Source organism: Peromyscus maniculatus, chromosome 2 (genome assembly GCF_049852395.1).
Source record: "Peromyscus maniculatus bairdii isolate BWxNUB_F1_BW_parent chromosome 2, HU_Pman_BW_mat_3.1, whole genome shotgun sequence".
Lineage (NCBI taxonomy): Eukaryota > Metazoa > Chordata > Mammalia > Rodentia > Cricetidae > Peromyscus > Peromyscus maniculatus.
Genome location: NC_134853.1, coordinates 6,324,067 through 6,342,551, shown reverse-complemented (window position 1 = coordinate 6,342,551; position 18,485 = coordinate 6,324,067). Strand labels below are relative to the sequence as shown.

General features: G+C 45.5%; 1 protein-coding gene across 6 annotated transcripts in view; it reads right to left on the bottom strand.

Moving 5' to 3' along the window:
• Positions 1-18,485, bottom strand: part of Sulf1 (sulfatase 1) — a 167,025-nt gene that overhangs the window by 36,595 nt on the left and 111,945 nt on the right. For 4 of the 6 annotated variants that reach the window (XM_042270725.2, XM_006974694.4, XM_076563707.1 and 1 more), the window contains exons 7-12: positions 17,169-17,338; positions 7,309-7,459; positions 6,205-6,380; positions 4,640-4,768; positions 4,298-4,354; positions 2,952-3,081 (exon numbers count right to left, since the gene is read on the bottom strand). In XM_042270725.2, the coding sequence (XP_042126659.2) occupies positions 2,952-3,081; positions 4,298-4,354; positions 4,640-4,768; positions 6,205-6,380; positions 7,309-7,459; positions 17,169-17,338 (813 nt within the window). The remainder of the gene's footprint in view (positions 1-2,951; positions 3,082-4,297; positions 4,355-4,639; positions 4,769-6,204; positions 6,381-7,308; positions 7,460-17,168; positions 17,339-18,485) is intronic. The other 2 variants (XM_076563708.1, XM_042270728.2) reach the window with 1 other exon arrangement.

The following is an 18,485-nucleotide window of genomic DNA, read 5'->3' as shown; positions in this document are numbered from 1 at the left end:
AGATTCTCCCCAGCAGGCACTGGAAGACTTGTCCACAGACACTGCTAGGCACGATAGTACCTAATCAGTGGGCTGGGGTAGAGGATTTACATTTTGACAAGCCCCACGGTCAGATTGATCTTGCTGGTCCAGGGGCCATACTCAAGGAACCATGAGATCATAGTCACGATTCCCCAGTGCCACTGGGCCACCAATGCTCGAGGCAGGCACTTCCCCTCACGTCCCTTCTCCTAAACCCATCTTCTGCCCAATTTAAAGAAATTCTTTAGGAAAAAAAGTTCACCATCTAGGCATAGCCTAATTCTTTGTTCATCAATTGGGGTGCTTCTAAGAGAGGCAAGCTCTGACATTCTCAAATACCTGTGTGAGGGAAAAAAAATCTAAGTTCAGACTGTTCCACACGGAAAGAAAGTAACAGAGGTACATCCTAGAGAGACAGCCATAAAAGCATCTCACGGGAGCAAATTAAGTTTAGAAAACTATGAGAAAAACAAAATTAGGTTTTTAATATAGTTACCGCGCAGCATGCAAGTGTGAGGTTTTTGCCAAAATAACATGATTGCGTTTATGCTCCATTTGCCCTCTAGGACATAGACTGAAGTTTCAGCACAAGACATAATGAGAAATTTGCAGAATGGCATGCTGAAAGGTGGATAAGCGGCGTGCCTCATTCCCAAATCCATATCTTGCTCACCACGGAGAGGGCTCAGATCCTAACAAGATTAGCAATTTGCAGACATTAAACATTAAACAGTGAGCATTTCCAACGCCTGAATAAAGTGCATTAGCCTGTTGAGGCTGGTTCCTACAAACTATCTGCGAGCTTCAGAAGAACTCTGAAGTTGCCTTCATAATAATACTTAAGAGTATCCATGTGAGATATTAAAGACTTTGAGTTAAAATATGATGAATAGGTCTAGGCTTTTCTATGAATCACTTGAAAACTGACTAGATTTATATGCAAGTATGATTTTATGCCTTGAAACCCTCTTTCTCCCCAGCTTTTTATACTTCAAAGTAACTCTGTAAACAAGAAATCGAGAGGCAAGAGACTTTGGATCACGTTGTTGATCATGACGTATTTAGCACACTGGAGAACTTATAATAAAAGCACAATGGATGAGGCCATTAGATAATAGCTAGTTGGCCCATTTCTCATGCCTGGTATCTTTAGACAACTATGTGGATATCTAAGGCTCAGACACATGTGTTATAAAAAGAAATTCCAGGTTGGGGATTTAGCTCAGTGGTAGAGTGCTTGCCTAGCAAGCGCAAGGCCCTGGGTTCGGTCCTCAGCTCTGGAAAAAAAAAAAAAAAAAAGACACACACACACACACACACACACACACACACACACACACACACAAAAAAAAAAAAAAAAAAGAAAGAAAGAAAGAAAAAGAAAAAGAAATTCCTCATAGGATTTTGAAGCCCTTGGGAGGCAGAGGGAGGTGGATCTCTGTGAATTTGAAGCTAGCCTAGTCTACAGAGTGAGATCCTGGGTAGCTAGGGCTGTTACACAGAGAAATCCAGTCTCGAAAAACCAAAACTAAAACCAAACCCTCCTCCCCCCAAAATAAAAAAACCCTCTTTCTTTAGTTAAGGTAACTTATCTCGGAGGGCAGCAAGTGCCCTTTGTTTATTTGTTTAGGTTTATTTTTGTTATTTTTAGTTGTGTGCATATATATGAGTCTGTGTGGGGCTATGTGCACCTGAGTACCGGTGCCTTACTTAGGAGGCTAGAGGCGTCAGATCCCTTGGAACTGCCCAACGTGAGTGCTGGGAACTGAACTTGGATTTTCTGAGAGAGCAGTGTGCACTCCTAATAGCCAAGCCATCTCTCCAAACCCTTGTCTGTGTTTTCTTAATTAGACAGTTCCTGCTTAGAGTCTAGATTTTTCAAACAAAAAAGACGTACAGGTTGCAGTCAGCAGGCAGACACAAATCGTACACACTGAGCTTTGGATGTGACAGAAGTCTAACCAACAGACGGGTCCATTTTTCCCTCCTACCATCATTTATTGATTGATTGATTGATTGATTTGTTTGTTTGTTTGTTTCTCTCTCTCTTTCTTTTTCCTCTCCTTCCCTCTCTCCCTCCCTCCCTCCCTTCCTCCCCCCCCTCCCTCCATTCCTTCCTTTTCTTTCTCTTTTGCCATTTCATTGGGACATGGAATTTTCCTTTAGTCTGTAAAGATTTCCTTTTATTTGGCACAGTTTCCAACCAAAGAGTTTTTAAAATTGTTGGTGGCCACATGCCCCTACTTTTTTGCTTTCTTTTTTCCCCTTTCTCTATGTTTTTTTTTGTTTTTGAGACAAGGTCTTACCATGTAGCCCTGGCTGGCCTGGAACTCATGTAGACCAGGTTGGCTTGGAACTCACAGAGACACACCTGGGTGTCTCCAGATTGATGAGATGAAAGGTGTGTACCACCATGCCCAGCCCAATTTTCTTTTAAGCGGTGTTAATTTGTTGGCTAGTATTTTCCATTCTCACTGATGACAGCTGATGTCCTGGCCAAGCCTCAATTTCATAATCACAGCTGATATAAAAAAGTTTGTGAGCTAGAAGTGAACATACAGGCTGTTTTTTCCTTACCAGCTCTGGTATAGATCCCACCATACACCCTGCCTAGACCTGTCCCTTCTGATTGGAATGGAAAGTCCCATCAGGTCGCTGTTCAGCAGCCATCTACATCCTGAGTACATGATCTGCAGGACACAGCTAGATGACCCACTCTGATGGAACCAGTGTCCTTTGGCATAGAAAGCCCTCTGAGAGCCATCTTTGTTCACAAGAGGGAGCTGGGGAGTGACTGGCAGGCCAGGCTTGGACAGGTCGACCGTTCTGGAGGCGCGGAGCTGTCACCGAGTCTGCCTGCATCCCCCACGGAAATACACACAGGTCTGAATTGTTGAACTGAGCGGTGGGGAGAGCAGCGTTGCACTCACCTGCCCGGGCTGCTCGCACGCTGTCTGGTATCGGGACTGCTGGCACAGCTCCTTGACCCTTTCATACTTGGGCAAGTGGTTTGACTGCTGGACATTCTTGCTGGATTCTTCCTTCTTCCGTAAAAATTTCCTTTGACAGAAAGGGGAAAGCTTCTTACTGGAGAACCACCCGATCACCTTCCCGATTCCCGAACACCCTCCTTCCCCATCACAGACACCCCACACTTTTCAGACAGGATGGCTCAGATGCCTGCTGTCTGGAGGAGCCCAGTGCAGGCTGGGTCCTTTGTGAGCACTGCAAGTGGAGTCCTGGGAAGATGCAGAATTGGCAGAGGAGCAATCACTGTTCCTGGAAAGCGCTGTTTCCAACACTCAGCTCTGTATAAATACTCAGGATTTGCCAGGCGGTGGTAGCATACACCTTTAATCCCAGCACTCAAACTTGGCAGGCAGAGCCAGGCAGATCTCTGTGAGTTTGTGCCCAGCCTGGTCTACAGAGAGAGTTCCAGGACAGCCAATGCTACACAGAGAAACCCTATCTCAAAAAACCAAAAACCCTCCAGGTTCTTTTTTGTAAATAAACAATTGCATTAATCTCCTCTCTCTCTCTCTCTCTCTCTCTCTCTCTCTCTCTCTCTCTCTCTCTCTCTCTCTCTCTCTCTCTCTCTCTCTCCACAAAGAGAAAAAACAAAGCAATGCACACCACAAACCAGATATTCCAGAAGTGACTATGTAAAGAATTACATTGGCATTCACGTATATAAGTTAACAGAAATGTATGTAAGTCAATAGTTCCTTATAAAGAGAACATAAGGAAAAAGACAGACTGAGCCGCCGGGTACAGGCAAGGCTGGGTGGGGACGGCTTTCAGGACTTGGGAGGGATGGAAGAGAAAGGCAGTTGACTTGCTAAGAGGCAAGGCTGAGAAGCACCACAGTGAATCTCTACCCACAGAGAGGCTCCAGTCCCATCTATGACGATTTACTCTCTCGAGTTCTACCATAGTAATAATGACAGCTAACTGGCAGGGAACCGGCAATCAGCTGTTCAAACGGTGGGGCCAGGGAGATGGCTCAGCAGGTACACGCTTGCTGAGCACAGCTGACAGCTGAGTTTGATCTCCAGAACCTACGGCAGGAGAGAACTGACTCCTGAAACTTGTCCTCTCATCTTCAAGTCACTCACTTATATCCAAAATAAAGTAAAATAGTAAAGTCAAACTTGAAACTGGGCTTGTGAAATCTGCATGCTTAGCAAACCAAAATAAGAAGGGGAAAAAAATACCCAGCAGGAAGAGCTACCCACGAGGAGCAGTTCCCAGAAGCACCCCAGGAACCGATAATTACCCTCTTTCCACTAGGAACGTATCACGCCAAATTTTGGCCTTCTTGTTTGTTCGAAACCTGAAATCAAAACAATAATATTTACTGTTAGCCTCTGGATGTTTTCCCAAATGGATCTGTGCTAACAGTTTATTTAAAGAAACACCCCCCACTTCCCACAGACCGTGGCTGCATCGCCATCAATGCGCAATTCACAAACAGCCCGAGAAAGGCTGCATTTGTAGGAATCCTCCCGGGGAAAACTTATTTCACCTCCACGGTTTTCAGCACTGGCTGGCTCTGGGTACCAGTGAGGGCTTGGTGTGCTTGGTTGGGGGATGGCTGAGGGAAGACATGTTGACACACCTGTTACCTGGCTTTTCCAGGTCTAGAAGTTTGAGGACAGACTTGCCATCCACATCAGGAGGGGTGTCGAGCCCTGCAATATCCAGGATGGTAGGGGCTAGATCGATGTTCAGAACAATCTGTGGGACTCTGTAAAGAGACAGATAATTCCAGGCTAGACCTAAAGCAGGTAGCAGAGGGCAACAGAGATGCTTTTTTTCATAGCCATGGCTCATTGGCCTTCAAGCCTCACCTCCCTCTGTTCCCCTAGGGAGGATGAGTGGTAGACCGCAATGACATTGCTGATTTTCAAGGGGATGAAGGCAGGAGAGATGCCCCTTAACCATTATGTCTTGAGCACACAGCCAGGCAAGATGTCTATTGGTACTTGGTGCTATTTTTCATTATTGTTTTTAGTTATGTGTATGTGTAAGGGGGTGCATGTCGGTGTGTGCATGTGAGGTGCCTACAGAGGCCAGAAGTGTTGATTCCCTGGAGCTGGAGTCACAGGCAGTTATGGGCTATCTAATGTGGGTGCTGGAAACTGAATTAGGTTTCTCTACAAGAACAGTAAACGCTCTTAACCATGGAGCCATCTCTCTAGTCCCATGGTGTGTGTGTGTGTGCATGTGTGGTGTGTGTGTGTGTGTGTGTGTGTGTGTGTGTGTGTGTGTGTGTGTGATATGCTTCTTTTAAAATGTGATACTCCAGAACTCCTCTTGAATTAAGCTGTAAAGTAAATATTGTAAGACACCATACAATTTTTAGTTTGTCTTATAACTAAGACCTTCAGTGTACAAAACTAACCACAGAAGACTATACCCAGAGAGTTACCAATGAATTTTCAAAACTAATTTTAAGTTAGCATACAAGGAAATGAGACTCATGACATTTCATATTATACTCCTGGTTTCCCTATCCTAACCTCCTTTTGCTCTCTTACTGGCATTCAAATAGTCTCCTGATTGCTCTCATGCAACATATATTCGATTCCCCCTTTCCCTGTAGTAATCTTAATAGACATAGAACCTTCTTCAAATAACCCGTCTTCCTCCCGTCAGTCATCTTATCCCAGCAGCAGGTAAGATCCTATACACGAAATTCAGAATCCTGGGCTCTGGGTTCCAACGACACCGCTTGCAGCATCCAGAATTCTCAGAGACCCACAGCCAAACACTAGGCAGAGTCAGGGGAACCGCGCAGAAGAGAGGCAGGAAGGATTGTAGGCGCCAGAGGGGTCAGGACACCAGGAGAACACGGCCCACAGAATCCACTGAGCAGGGCTCGTAGGGACTCACAGAGACTGGAGTTACAAACACGGAGCCTGTATGTGTCTGAGCTTGGTCTTCTGCGTATACCTATGGTTCTGAAGCTGAGTGTTCTTGTGGGACTCCTAAAGTGGGGGTGTATGAGGAGGGGGTGTCTCTGACTGTTTTTTGGCCTGTTCTTGGGACCCTTTCCCTCCTACTGGGTTGTCGCATGCAACCTTGATCTGGATGGAAAGAAACCATATACTGAGATTAGGATCTGAATTATCTTAGATGTACCGGAGCTGCAACAGCTCCATGCTACAGAGAAATACGTACATCGATCCTGGTTCTATGCTGGGACCACGAATAAAGAAAGGCACACGGATGTCAAAGTCATATGGCATGGATTTCCCCTTGACCAGTCCGAACTGTCCAATGTGGTATCCGTGGTCGGCAGTGTAGATGATATAAGTGTTGTCCAGCTCGCCTGTCTCCACAAGCATGTTGTACAGCTGTTAACAGAGCACAGGACAAGTCAGAGCCAACTGTGACATGGGAGGTGACCTGCCAGAGCCTTGCCCCAAAGGACTTCCCCCAAAGGACCTGGCTGGCCTCGGACTCACAGTGCTCCACCTGCCTCTGCCTCCCAAGTGCTGAGATTAAAGATGTGCACCACCATGCCTGAATCTCATCGTTTTTTCAAAAGCCAAGAGTGACTTTCGTAAGGCTGGCAAACAGGGACATCATCCACATTTTAAAATACTTAATGATCCTGCTGGGGGAAATATGCCGCACTACAGTCAAAATGTAGCTTTTTTTTTTTTTTTTTTTTTAAATCTAGTACATTCTGCTTACAGGATTTGTTTCCTGTTTGCTAAACAAGCAAACAACAAAACAAGTCATGAAACCGCCTCTCCCAGCAAACTCTCTAGATTTCACTTTGAAAATTTTCATTTCATCACTCATTTATTTAATTATAAGTGTAAAGAAGACCCAGTCTGGGTAGAGTCAGTCTTCTTTCAAAAGCCAGACAGACAACACAATCATACTTGGTTTCCGTTTTTATACTGTAAAGATGAAGTGGAGTCGCTGTTTGCGTTAGATGGGCTCCTTAACGCTACCTCCTCCACAATTCTCACCGGTCGGTCCCTAGTGCAGTGTTTTAAATCTGCTCTAGACACTGACATGATTTGTTCAATTTCTGAAAGCATTTGAGAGTATGGATCCTGATTTGTGATATTTTGATTTTTCTGTTCTTTGTCACTGGCTCCTTAAGAATCAAACTCGAAGAAACAGGATAAGGGGACAGGGATGAGGGTCACTGACCACACTTGCTTCTCTCTCTCAGCACAATAATGGGAAACAAAAACTGGATCGACTGGGATGGATCTATGGGAGGACGTTAGATGAAAACATGTCACCACGGGGAGGGGGCCTTACTCTCTCTACGGAGTCATCAACTGACATCAAAGTCTGGAGCCGTTTGCGCTGGAGGACATTGGTGAACTCCATGTGGATGGGCAGCATGGGACCCGTGTACTGCATGATCCAGTGTTTGTCCATGTTCGGTGCGTAGTTATAGCTTGGAGTTCTGAAAACATGCAGAAAGCAATCTTATCATAAATACATTTTTGCAAAAACCTGGTCCTTTGGGGAAATATTTCAAGTTAAAGGCTGTGAAATAATCTCTTCTGAGAGATAATGTAGTCACTGCTGAAGTGTTTTTCCTTTCAAGCTTCTTGAAATCTTTTTAAGTTTTGAGACTGTCTGCAGTCTCTACCACCCCAAACAGTATTCATCCTCTGTAGGTGTGTAAATTCACACTGATAATACTCGGACTGAACATGCAATTGATTCAAGTTCATCTGGGCTCCATGAATAAAATGTGTAAGCAGCACATGACGATGAGATTTACAGATAAAACGGGGTGATGTTAGCTCATGAACTGTTTATTGCTAATGAGCCTAATAAATAAAGATACCAGCATGCTATGCGGGTTGATGATGACTCACAATCTCAACACATTAATCTCTTTAGATAATTTTATTGATCACTGGTACATCTTCATGTGATTTGCTCGTTCTTCATGTTGTACATTAAAACCATTAATTCAGTTATATTTGCTAGAACTATAACCAAGACTATGTCTGCAATTTATACATTTACCAATAAAATGCTTGCTTCACAGAGAAATTAGTAGGGGTAGAAGACAAGGGTTTTGTAGAGAAGTGGGCCCTTTTGCTGTAGAATAGGCTCGTTCGCGCCTACATTTACTGGGTTGCAGAGATCAGTGCCATCAGCTACACAGTCCTGGGGACTTAAATGGCTATGCTAAAGTCTTCCCTGATTACCAGAGATGCTCCCATCTTGTGCTTCTCAAGTGCAGGCCTATGTTGGCAAGATTCTTTTGTGTTTGTTTGTTTTATTCTGTTGTTATTGTTTTCTAAGATAGGGTTTCTCTGTGTAGCCCTGCCTGTCCTGGAACCTGCTTTGTAAACCAGGCTGGCCTCGAACTCAGAGATCTGCCTGCTCTGCCTTCCTAGTGCTGGCATTAAGTAGTGCACTGCCACTGCCTAGCATTAGCAAGATTCTTATACCGAGACACTGCTACTCATGCATTCAAACCTTCTCTTCACAAGCTATGAAAAGCTCACAGAAGGTGTATTTACTGTAAAGTATTATACAACTTACTGTATGTATTTTAACTAATTTGATTGTCTCAGCTCTTTTGGTGAACAGGTTTGCTATCCCTAATCACCTACTATTATTTTATAGACGAGGAAACCAAGGCAGGTCAGTAACTCGCATGGGTTAGCAAAGATGGCGGAATCAAGCTCACATACTTCCATAACATGAACAAAGGGACGAGCAAGGGATGCTTCCTCTGCGTGACAGCGCTTTTAACAGAAACCACAGGTTTACAAACAGCCAGTCTCCCAGAGAAAGCCACCATCTGTATTGAGTGAGGAATCTGTTTACCTGTCTCTCTTTGGGGGTAGAAGTCTGTAGTTGAAAGATTGTAGGCAGGAAGTCTGAAGTGTGTGTGTGTGTGTGTGTGTGTGTGTTCTGGAAATGGTCCCCGTGAGCCAGGTCATTCCAGGAGACCTCGGCAGGCACCACACTGATTCTCTAACACTGTGAACTTCCCATACAATGTTTGCATGGTTGTACTTGGGGATGTTCTTGTGCACACTGAGGCATAAAAATGGCACCTGTTTTCACATTTTCTCCAGCCAGGAGGGTCGCAGAGCCCATTCATACATAGAAAGTTCTAAGTGGCAGCGAGCATCATCTTGTTACCTGGTAACTGTCATGAAGACACCATTCCCACGTGATGCTGGGCAGAGCACAGGAGTTCCTGCTAAAGGGACAGCCTAGGTGAAAAGGGAGCACTCAATTTGCACATCTGTGAATGGGTGCAAGGCACTCCTCCAAGACTCTCAAACAAAGCTTAGGAGTTTCCTCCACAAGCCAGTAAGCAAATTCTTTTCATGCAAATATCTAGGTTGAAAGAACCCCGTAATATCAAACTGCAGATTCCTTGAGTAACATCTGCCATTCTTTTCAAGGGAAAATTCCTTTCCCTTCTTTTTCCTTTCCCCCTTTGAGACTATGTCAAACAGAAACTTTCAACATCAATGTTTGCCGCCCACCAGATAAATGAATCTGGAGCCAACTGGTCCAGATTTTTGACCTGGAAGGATTCCTCCTTTCTAGAAGCTGGCCACAGTGGGCAGGGAGCCCTGGCTAGGACTGAAGTCTGCCTTCCTCATTGTCTATGCAGCACGCCCCGTTACAAACAGGATTAGATTTAGAAGCTGAGAAGGGCAGAGGGGTTTAGAAATCCCCATGCAAGGGTTTTGCACCCATGGGGGGTGGGGTATGAGGTCAGAGAAAGACAGCACATTGGTCATGAAAGGTCTCCTAGCCATTTACCAATTGTGGCCGAAAGGGGATACAGCTGTAAGAGATTACAACAAGGGTTTCTGTATAATACCCATCCTCCCCTCACTGCCTTTGAAGTTAGGTCGGCTTAATTTAAAAATAAATCTAGTTGACTTTTTTAAAACCACAAAACCTCAACGCAAATAAAAATTACAATAGGTAACTGACGCGCAGGCTCACAGTGGGCAAATTACATCTTCCACCAGCTACCTTGATGTGCTCGGTGCAGCCCCACCTCACTTTGAGGAGCCCCGGGGAGCTTGCAGCAAATTACAAGCCTCCAATTGGACTCCTGGATTTACCGAATGACATATGTTAAATCTGGCTTATATTAAAAGGGAGAGTTCAGGGCCTGTTGTCAAAGCTGTCCACCCCCTCCCCTGGTAGTTTTCTGACTTTCTCAATATGGGAGATGACCTCTAGCTTGGAGGATGCCATTCCAGGTGGGATCCCAGCGGGTAGCAGGGATCTGGGGCATGCATTTGCTTTTTAAAGGAGGGCCGACTGCCACTGCTCCCCCCACCGCGAAGAACAACAGCTGTTGGGGACCTGCAGGTGGAGGGTCCATGGTTGCTGGGATTGACAACCTCGTTGAAAAGTGATCGGTTGCCAAAGACTGTGGTTGCCTCCTGCTGAGCTCGGCCGAATTCCTTGAAGATGCAGCCTTCTGTCCCCCGGTGATAATTAAGGCTTGCTTGCCTCAGGACTGACTTCAGCTTCCTCCAGAGGGCCTGGAACTGTCACAGGGACACAGCTTCACTGAGAGAAGTGGAGAACTCCTTAAAACGGGAATACTGTATTTTCAGTTGTCTGGAATGCTTGGGAGTCTGACTTCATTATTTGTCCCAGTTCTGTGATGTGTTACTATATGATTCCGGACAGTTCTTTTTGTGTGTGTGGGGGGTGATGCCCCAGTTTCTTCATCTGTACAATGAGAATAATGACTTTGCAGAACTTCTTGTGACGGTTGAGAGATTTTTGTGACTCTTGAACACTGCTTCTGGGGTTCCATTCTACTCTGGTTTACAGGTAGCTCACTGAGGCGTCTCACTCCCCTTGGGCAAAGGAGAAAGCCAAGTGTTCCCTCGGTGATGTCCCACTGACAGAGCACAGAGAGGCCCCCAAACTCCAGCTGCTGTGACCACAGGCTAGCAAAGTTTTCCCTATCAAAAGGGAATCCTTCCGTCTTCAGCCTTTTACCCAATGTAAAGAGTTCTCCTTCCTGCTCCGGAGCCTACCACCTGTTGCTGAATATCAATTTAAGCTGCAAATACAGGGACTGGCCCTAGGAAGCCCATTGGATGGATGTACCACAGAAAAGTGCTTAATGCTGATTACCACTTTAAAATCAAGCCGCTGAAGGATCAGAGCACACTTTAGAGTTTCTGTTCCTTTACAACAAGAGAAAACAAACAAACAAACAAAAAAACAAAAAAACAAGCCCAGAATCTATTCAGAGGAGTCACTGTCTCAGAGGGCCAGACTGGTAAAAAAAATTTCGGCCTGCAAAATGAACGTTCTAAGTAGATCTGTGCATTGCCACAGACTCTTCCCGGGCTGTGTTTGCCTGGAGCGCCTGCTTTCCCGCAGTCTTGCTTTTCTGGGGTTCTTGCTCGGGACAGCACCGCACACTTGGCTGCACACGAGCTCAGTCTTCAACAGCATGCCAGTTTTCTGTGGGTTCGAGTCTCTCTCCAGTGTTACTTGTTGACAAAAGTAGGGACAAAAGGTTCTGAGACACCGACAGTGCCACCTTTCTCTTTGGTGGGTAGGGAGTTTCAAAAGAATGATTCTTAGTAGCCAAGAAATAGCTTCCAGGAATGCATGTGTTGTATATTAAATCCATATTGGGGAATTGTGAACTTCATGGTTCCTTTTGAATATTGATGGCCTTGGCTGTCATTCAGGTGATAATATATTTCTTTTGTTGATGTGTTGAACATCTATTTTTTTATTTGTTTTTTTAGTTGCAAACACCAACAAAAAAAAAAGACAGTGAAAGAAACACCACCCTGTGAGTGGAAAGGCAGGTCTCTGTTCAGCACAAGCCCAATCTACAGGCTTAGAACTCACTGGCAGAGCCTTACACTGGAAACGCTATACCCACGCTCCTAAGCCATGCCATGTTCAATTTCACTAAAATTGAATTTACTTAATTGACTTTCTGGAGATATGCCCCACCTGACTTCAAATATCTTTAGGCAGATAACATTTGAACACACGCAGAGTAAGACCAAGTGATCTTGATTATAGGCATACGATAAGAATAGAGAATTGTTTAATGATGCTGGAAATGCCAATTGGAATTATGCAAATACGTAAGAGTCACTCTGATATTCACTGTGGCTGTGACATGAACTGAGACGTGGCCTGGTGTAGTGGGAAGAGCAATGGGGACAAGGAGAAGTGACACCTGGTTCCAGCTTTGTTCCCAACTATTCCTGGGCCCTGAATGAAGACATTTATGTTTTCCTTAAAGCCAACAAATGGGACCTTATTTTTTTTTTTTACTTTAAAAATTATGCAACCAAGAGAATTGCTGATTGCTCTTTGATCTCTTAAAACATATTCTTGAAGAATCTTAGTGCTATCTTAAAATAATATTTTCATGTCCACTAGCTGGTGAGATCAACATTATTCACTTGGTAAACCGAATTTTACAACTAAATGAGGAGCCAGGCTCCTCGACAGGTGCTTTTGTCTCTGCCTTGGGTCAAAGTTGCTAGGCCAGGGTTCATAGGGTGTCCCATGTGACTGCGTTCCTCTGGAGGCCTGCTGCTCAGCTCTGTAATTGGGATACATAGGGAGGGGTTCATCATAAAGTGGAAAGAACGGAGTAGGTTTATAGAAAAAGGAATAATTCTGCCCAAATTGGACATTCATAGGCATATTTAAAAATTTCATCTTCAGAAGTGTAACTTTAAATATTTTCTGTGAAAGGGATTAAGAATACAAATTCTTGTTAAGCCCAGAAATTTTATAAAGATTGATTGTATTTTTAAATCTTGTATGTGTGTCAGTGTGGGTCATGTGCACGTGAGTACAGGTGCCTTCAGAGGCCAGGAGGGAAATGAATTGCCCTGGAACTGGAGTTACAGGCAGTTAGGAGTTGCTTGATGTGGGTCCTGGGTCCTCTGGGAAAAGCAATAGGGCCACTTAACTGCTGAGCCTTTCTGCAGCCCCAAGAGAGGATGTTTCTTTACAGCTCCAATTAGCAGCTCCACCCCAGCCCTGCCCCCCTCTGTCTCTTGGTGTGTGTGTGTGTGTGTGTGTGTGTGTGTGTGTGTGTGTGTGTGTGTGTGTAGTATGAAAGAATCCACTACTGAAACAAAACAATTAAAAACCATCTCCAGAGTTGATGGGCGACAGTGGGTGGCAGAGGCGGACTATCACAGTGGGTGGAGGGTGAGAGGCTGGACCTATTCCATGAAAGTTTAGTAGGGGCTCCATCGCAGTGAAAGGCTTCATGATAAGAGTTTTATGTGGATTTCCTTGTTGGAGCTTTGCTTGGATTTCTTGGAAGCCAAGACGGGACGAGCTACTGTCTGATTGAACAGGCCCCCCATGTGAACAAGGGAGCGATAATCCGCTCCTGTTCTCAGTTGGGAGGCATAACCTCTCCCCTCAGTTTGTAAAGCAGTGTGCCGATTTTGAATGGGCCTCTCTCTTTGTCAGAGAAGCAAACACCATGGAAACTTGATCCACTCTCCCCAGTCTAAGAGGGTCAGATAGCCACAGCCCAGGGCTGGATGAAAGGGAGCGGGTGATGTTTGGCCACCTAGGAAGACCTGAAGCAAAATGTCCACATGACTAGCTTCCCGCACCCGAGGAGTGTCTACAGCTCCATGCTGTTTCCACAGGGCCTGCCAAATATTTCTGCAGAGCACTTCACTGCTTACATCCCATAGCTTGACTGCATCGCTAATGTTTTCACTAAGGAGGCCAGCCATTCAGTAGCTCCATGCATCACAATCTGCAGCTTGTCTCCAATTTGTCTCGCTCCTTTTGTTGAAGGACTGAACTCTGAACCTGGGCACTCATTCCCTCCCTTCCTCCATCAGCAGCCAGGGAGACCCTTGCAAGAAGGTGCCCAGGAACTCAAGGCTTCCAGGGATGTATGGATGTATGTGGATCTCTCCTTACATGCCGGGGGCACAAAACCCAAGGATCAGTGGCAAAGAAGTCCAATCTCTCACTGACTGCATGTTCATTTCCCATGACTGGCAATGTTCTCTCATGTGGCATTTGCCCAGAGCAAAACTGCACGTCTAGAAAAAAATGACAGCCCAGATCTATTCTTTTTTAGAATAGCCAGGTGTGAGAGGTCCATTGCAGTGAAGTCTTAACTTGTCAAGGGATTTACCCTGTCACCGGGGGCAAGTGTGGACTTATTTCTCTATCAGCTCTCTTTGAACCTTGAGTTAGACAGAATGAAATTATACTATTTGTGGGTCAATCATATTGACATTTGCATATGATTGATCTTAATAGAGAGGGTCAATAAGAATGAACAGCTTCTGTGTCCCTACGTGGGAACGTTACCTCTGCTGTCTCTAAAGTCTGGCTCATGACATCACATCAAGGTGACTCATGTATTTGCACTTATGGATGAGCTCATGGAAGCTCTGAGGTCAAACAAACTGCCTGTGGCCTTACCAGGGACAGGTAAGACAGACCTGAATACTTTCACTCTGCCAGGCAAAGGGTTTGCTTCCTTGGGGCAATGCTAAGGGCCCAGCTGGCTTGTTAGAAGTATAAAGGAGTAGCCCAACCCTTTCCCATGTGGAAGTGATCAAGTCAGCTCATATTCCTTATACCCCACTCATATACAAACTCACTGAGGTTCCCAATATTTTGCAATCATTTCCCCCTTAAGCTTTATTTCTTATTACTTTATTTGTACCCCATTCTTCAGCTCCTGGGTCATGTATTAGATCAGTGCTTCTCAACCTTCCTAATGATGCAATCCTTGAACACAGCTCCTCATGTAGTGGTGACCTCCCCCAACCATAAGATTACTTTCATTGCTACTTCATAACTGTCATTTTGCTACTGTTAGGAACCGTAATGCAAATATTCTTTAGAGATAGCGGTTTGACAAGGGAGTCAGGACCCACAGGTTGAGAACCATTGTCTTTGATGATTTCATGTGCGTAGTGAGCCTCGTCAGCTCTACACTCTGTCCCTGAAATCATCTACCTTCATGGCTGTAGCGTCTCCCGCACACATTTCCCCCATCCTTCCAGGTCTACCCTGAATGCCTGTTAATCTGTTTCCCCCAAAGATGCAAACGCTTTCCCCCATTGCTCTGTGGTGCTGTGACTGTTGCTCTGTGCCCAACACTTCTGGCCCTCCATTGTTATGACTCTCTGGGCACTTACCCATCTTCCCCGTAAAACTTGGGTCTGGGCAAATTTACTATAAATCTTCTAAGTTTTACAGACCATGTACAGCTCCACTTGGCTGGAGGATCTCAAATGTAGCTGCATTGTATACATAATGGATGAGTGTGGCTGTGCTTCAGTAAAACCTTATGAATACAAGCTGGATTTGGGACACCCCATGCAAGTTTATTAGTGTTCAAGGGGTACCCATTGGGCCTTCCTTAACTAAGATTAACTTCCTTAATCTGTGCTGTATGATAATCTTATATGTATAATTTCTAGTGTCAGAGTCCAAGGTGCATTCTTCGGAGCCTCCACCCCCAAACCCCCTTGACCTCCCCTCCCGACCCTGGACTCCTCTCCACCTGTAGTTACTGTCTGTACATGCAACCTAGCTGTTGGGATCACTTGAGTGGCTGGTTTTCATATAGGCTTAGGATCTAGCCTCGAAGCTTCAAAGGCAGGCTGACCTCTAAAGAACCATGAAATGCCGCATTTTAGCAGCCCCTGCCCTGCAAACGCTGAGAAATGCCCTTGAGGTATCAAGGTTGTAGAAAGTCATCTTAGGCTGGGATGGTGCTATAGCAACAAAGGGAGCTATATAATGTGATTTCCGGTCAAAAGAGAGGGAGAAGGTGAGCTTCGAGGTACTACTGAGGAAGCCCGAAGGATGTTTTCCTCCCAAGTGCACCTGCTGCTTGCTGAATTTGTAACTGAGCTGCAACAAGGAGCCACCCGCTGAGAGGCTCCATTCATAAATCCATCTGCAGAGTCAGAAACAAGGGAAGGATTCTGTCCACACAGTTGACTTCAACTCCCCCGTTGCTGGAGCAACTGTCTTGTGTGTCTCCATCTTTCATGCAATAAATATTTGCATCCTCCTGGGCACAGTAGGTGACCCACTTTGCTTCTTATTTATTGTTAGTTTCTGTTCTAAGTGAGCTCTGACCTCTTTCCTGTTAGTCTTGGTCATGTGACCGAGGAAGGATAGTTACAGAAAGATACTAAGAATAGAAAGAAAACTTCCTCCCGGGAGCCTAATGCCTGGCAATTCCATCAGTGGTCTCTTCTGTACCCCTAAGGTTCTTTCTGTCTGGGATCTCGTTTAGAAGAGCCAGGAGGGGCAGTATTTAAGCACACCTAGATCATGAACCAGTTTCAGAGGTTTGTGATAAAGGTGCCTTCTGAATGGATGTGTTTCAGCAGACCTGGTCCCCGCTGCTCTGTGTGGAAGGCTGCCTTTTGGGTGTGAAGGTTGGGAGAAACTGTTGACAGAGCCAACAACAAAATCTTGTTCTTTGCTGCCGAGGCACCCCGACTTTTCCACCCCTGGCCAGAGAGGATTATCAGCACACTGCGGCTCTCTTCTCTCCCTCCGCTCCTCCCAGCCACCGGGGCCTCCCTGAGCCTCCCCACAGATGAAACATCGGGTTATTTTAAAGCCGTGACCTGAGAGGGCCTCCCAGGCACGCCACTCCAGTTGCCTTCTGCAAAAGCCTAATTGGACATCTGCAGCCAAGCTGCTCCTGTGTTCCCCAGGAAAGAAAATAAAGCCACGTTTCTGCAGCCCGAGCAGAGAGGGGCCGCCCCGCAGCTACTGAAAGCAAAGCCTTCCCACCCCGTTAGTACTATTAGGTCATATTCCAAAATATCATTGATGACACTGAATGGGACTTTAGGTGAAAACTGCCCCCATTTTCCTGACGCGAGCCTCTTCATTTAGTAACTGGCAGACACTGGAAATGCGATTCCCAATCAGAACCCCAGCACGCACTATTGCAAGCCTAGCGGCTCTGCCTATCCTGCGCTGCACCCCTCGGTTTTCACATCCTGACACCAACACCATGGAGCTGGCATTTCTGCCTTGGGGCTGTGTAGCGTGGAAGGAAATAGGGTAAAGAGGAGGATACGTTGGGGAGCACAAACAAGGGCCACGTTCGGCAAGGATGCATTGTTGCTTTTGTTACTCACATGTGTTGGGAGGCATTGGGGTACAGTTTTGAAAACTGTGGGGCCGAGTCTTCAGGGCCGTGGGGCGCTGCGTGGCTGATCACCATCATAATGGGCCTATGGGGATACATTCTCTTAGACATTTTGAAGTAATTAATGCTCTCGTTAGTGATTAAGTCTGTGAAGTAGTCCTGAAACATACATTTGACACAAAACAAAAATTACAAAAGGTGACATTCAAGATCACATCTGAACACCACTTTCCTCAGAATCTACCCACTGAGTACAGAGGCAAGGTCTAAGCCTGAGAGGGACGACAGCCGCCCAAGGAGCCAACCACCTTCAAGAGCAGAAATATCTGTGGCTGTTCATTTTTAGGGGAACCGGCTTAGCAACAAGGGGGAAAAAGACATACAATTTAGCAGTTAGGGAAGGAAAGAGGTAAGTTGTGCTTGCCTAAGATAATCATTAAAACTGGCCATATCAATTCAAGAACACATGAAACACCGGATCCATATCTCATTCTCAGGTTTCATTGAGAGTAATTCATTGGTGAAACATTCAATTACTCCAAGGGCAGGAAATGCCCACACCCGCTTGACATTCACAACTTCAGAACACATACGCAAAGGGACACACACACAAACACACAAACCCAGGAAACGCTTTAGTCATTTAATCTACCTTTAAGAATAATACCACCATCAAATCGAAGGCCTTGTCAAAAGTCACGGGTACAGGGACAAATGGCAGCATTTTATCAAGTCGTTTACTTGGAACACTCAAACGTGGGAGCATTTGATTTCCTGCAGCTTATACTATGCGAACTGTACCAAGAAAGCGGCCCAGCTGCTGGGATCTGAGTCTGACTTGCTAATAAAATGACTTAGCACACAGTGTAGGGGGTGAGGCATGATGCAAGTTTGGAAGTGGGCAGGGAGGAATGAGGAGGACCGAGAAGATGAGAACTTTAATTAAGCCACCTGCTTCTCTGTGCCTACCGTTGGCCTAAAGCTGTAGTGTAAACTTTTGTCAGAAACCCCTAGGCAATGGTCACAATGTCAAAGACTTCCAGGCCCACCTGGTCACATGGTGTGGGTTTAAGGACCAGAGCAGCTGCCAGAACAGTGGTGGGGGCAGAAATCTGTGTCACATCCTTGTGAGGACACGTCCAAAGGCTGTCTGCACCCCCTTTCCATGTGGGAGTCTTTTTAAATTTCTTTACAAGCACACACACACATAAACACACACGCACTCCTGTGGGCATGCACATGCGCACACATGTCCAATACAGTTGTCTTTGACACCTAATCAGCCGTGATAATGAGCAGGTTGTGC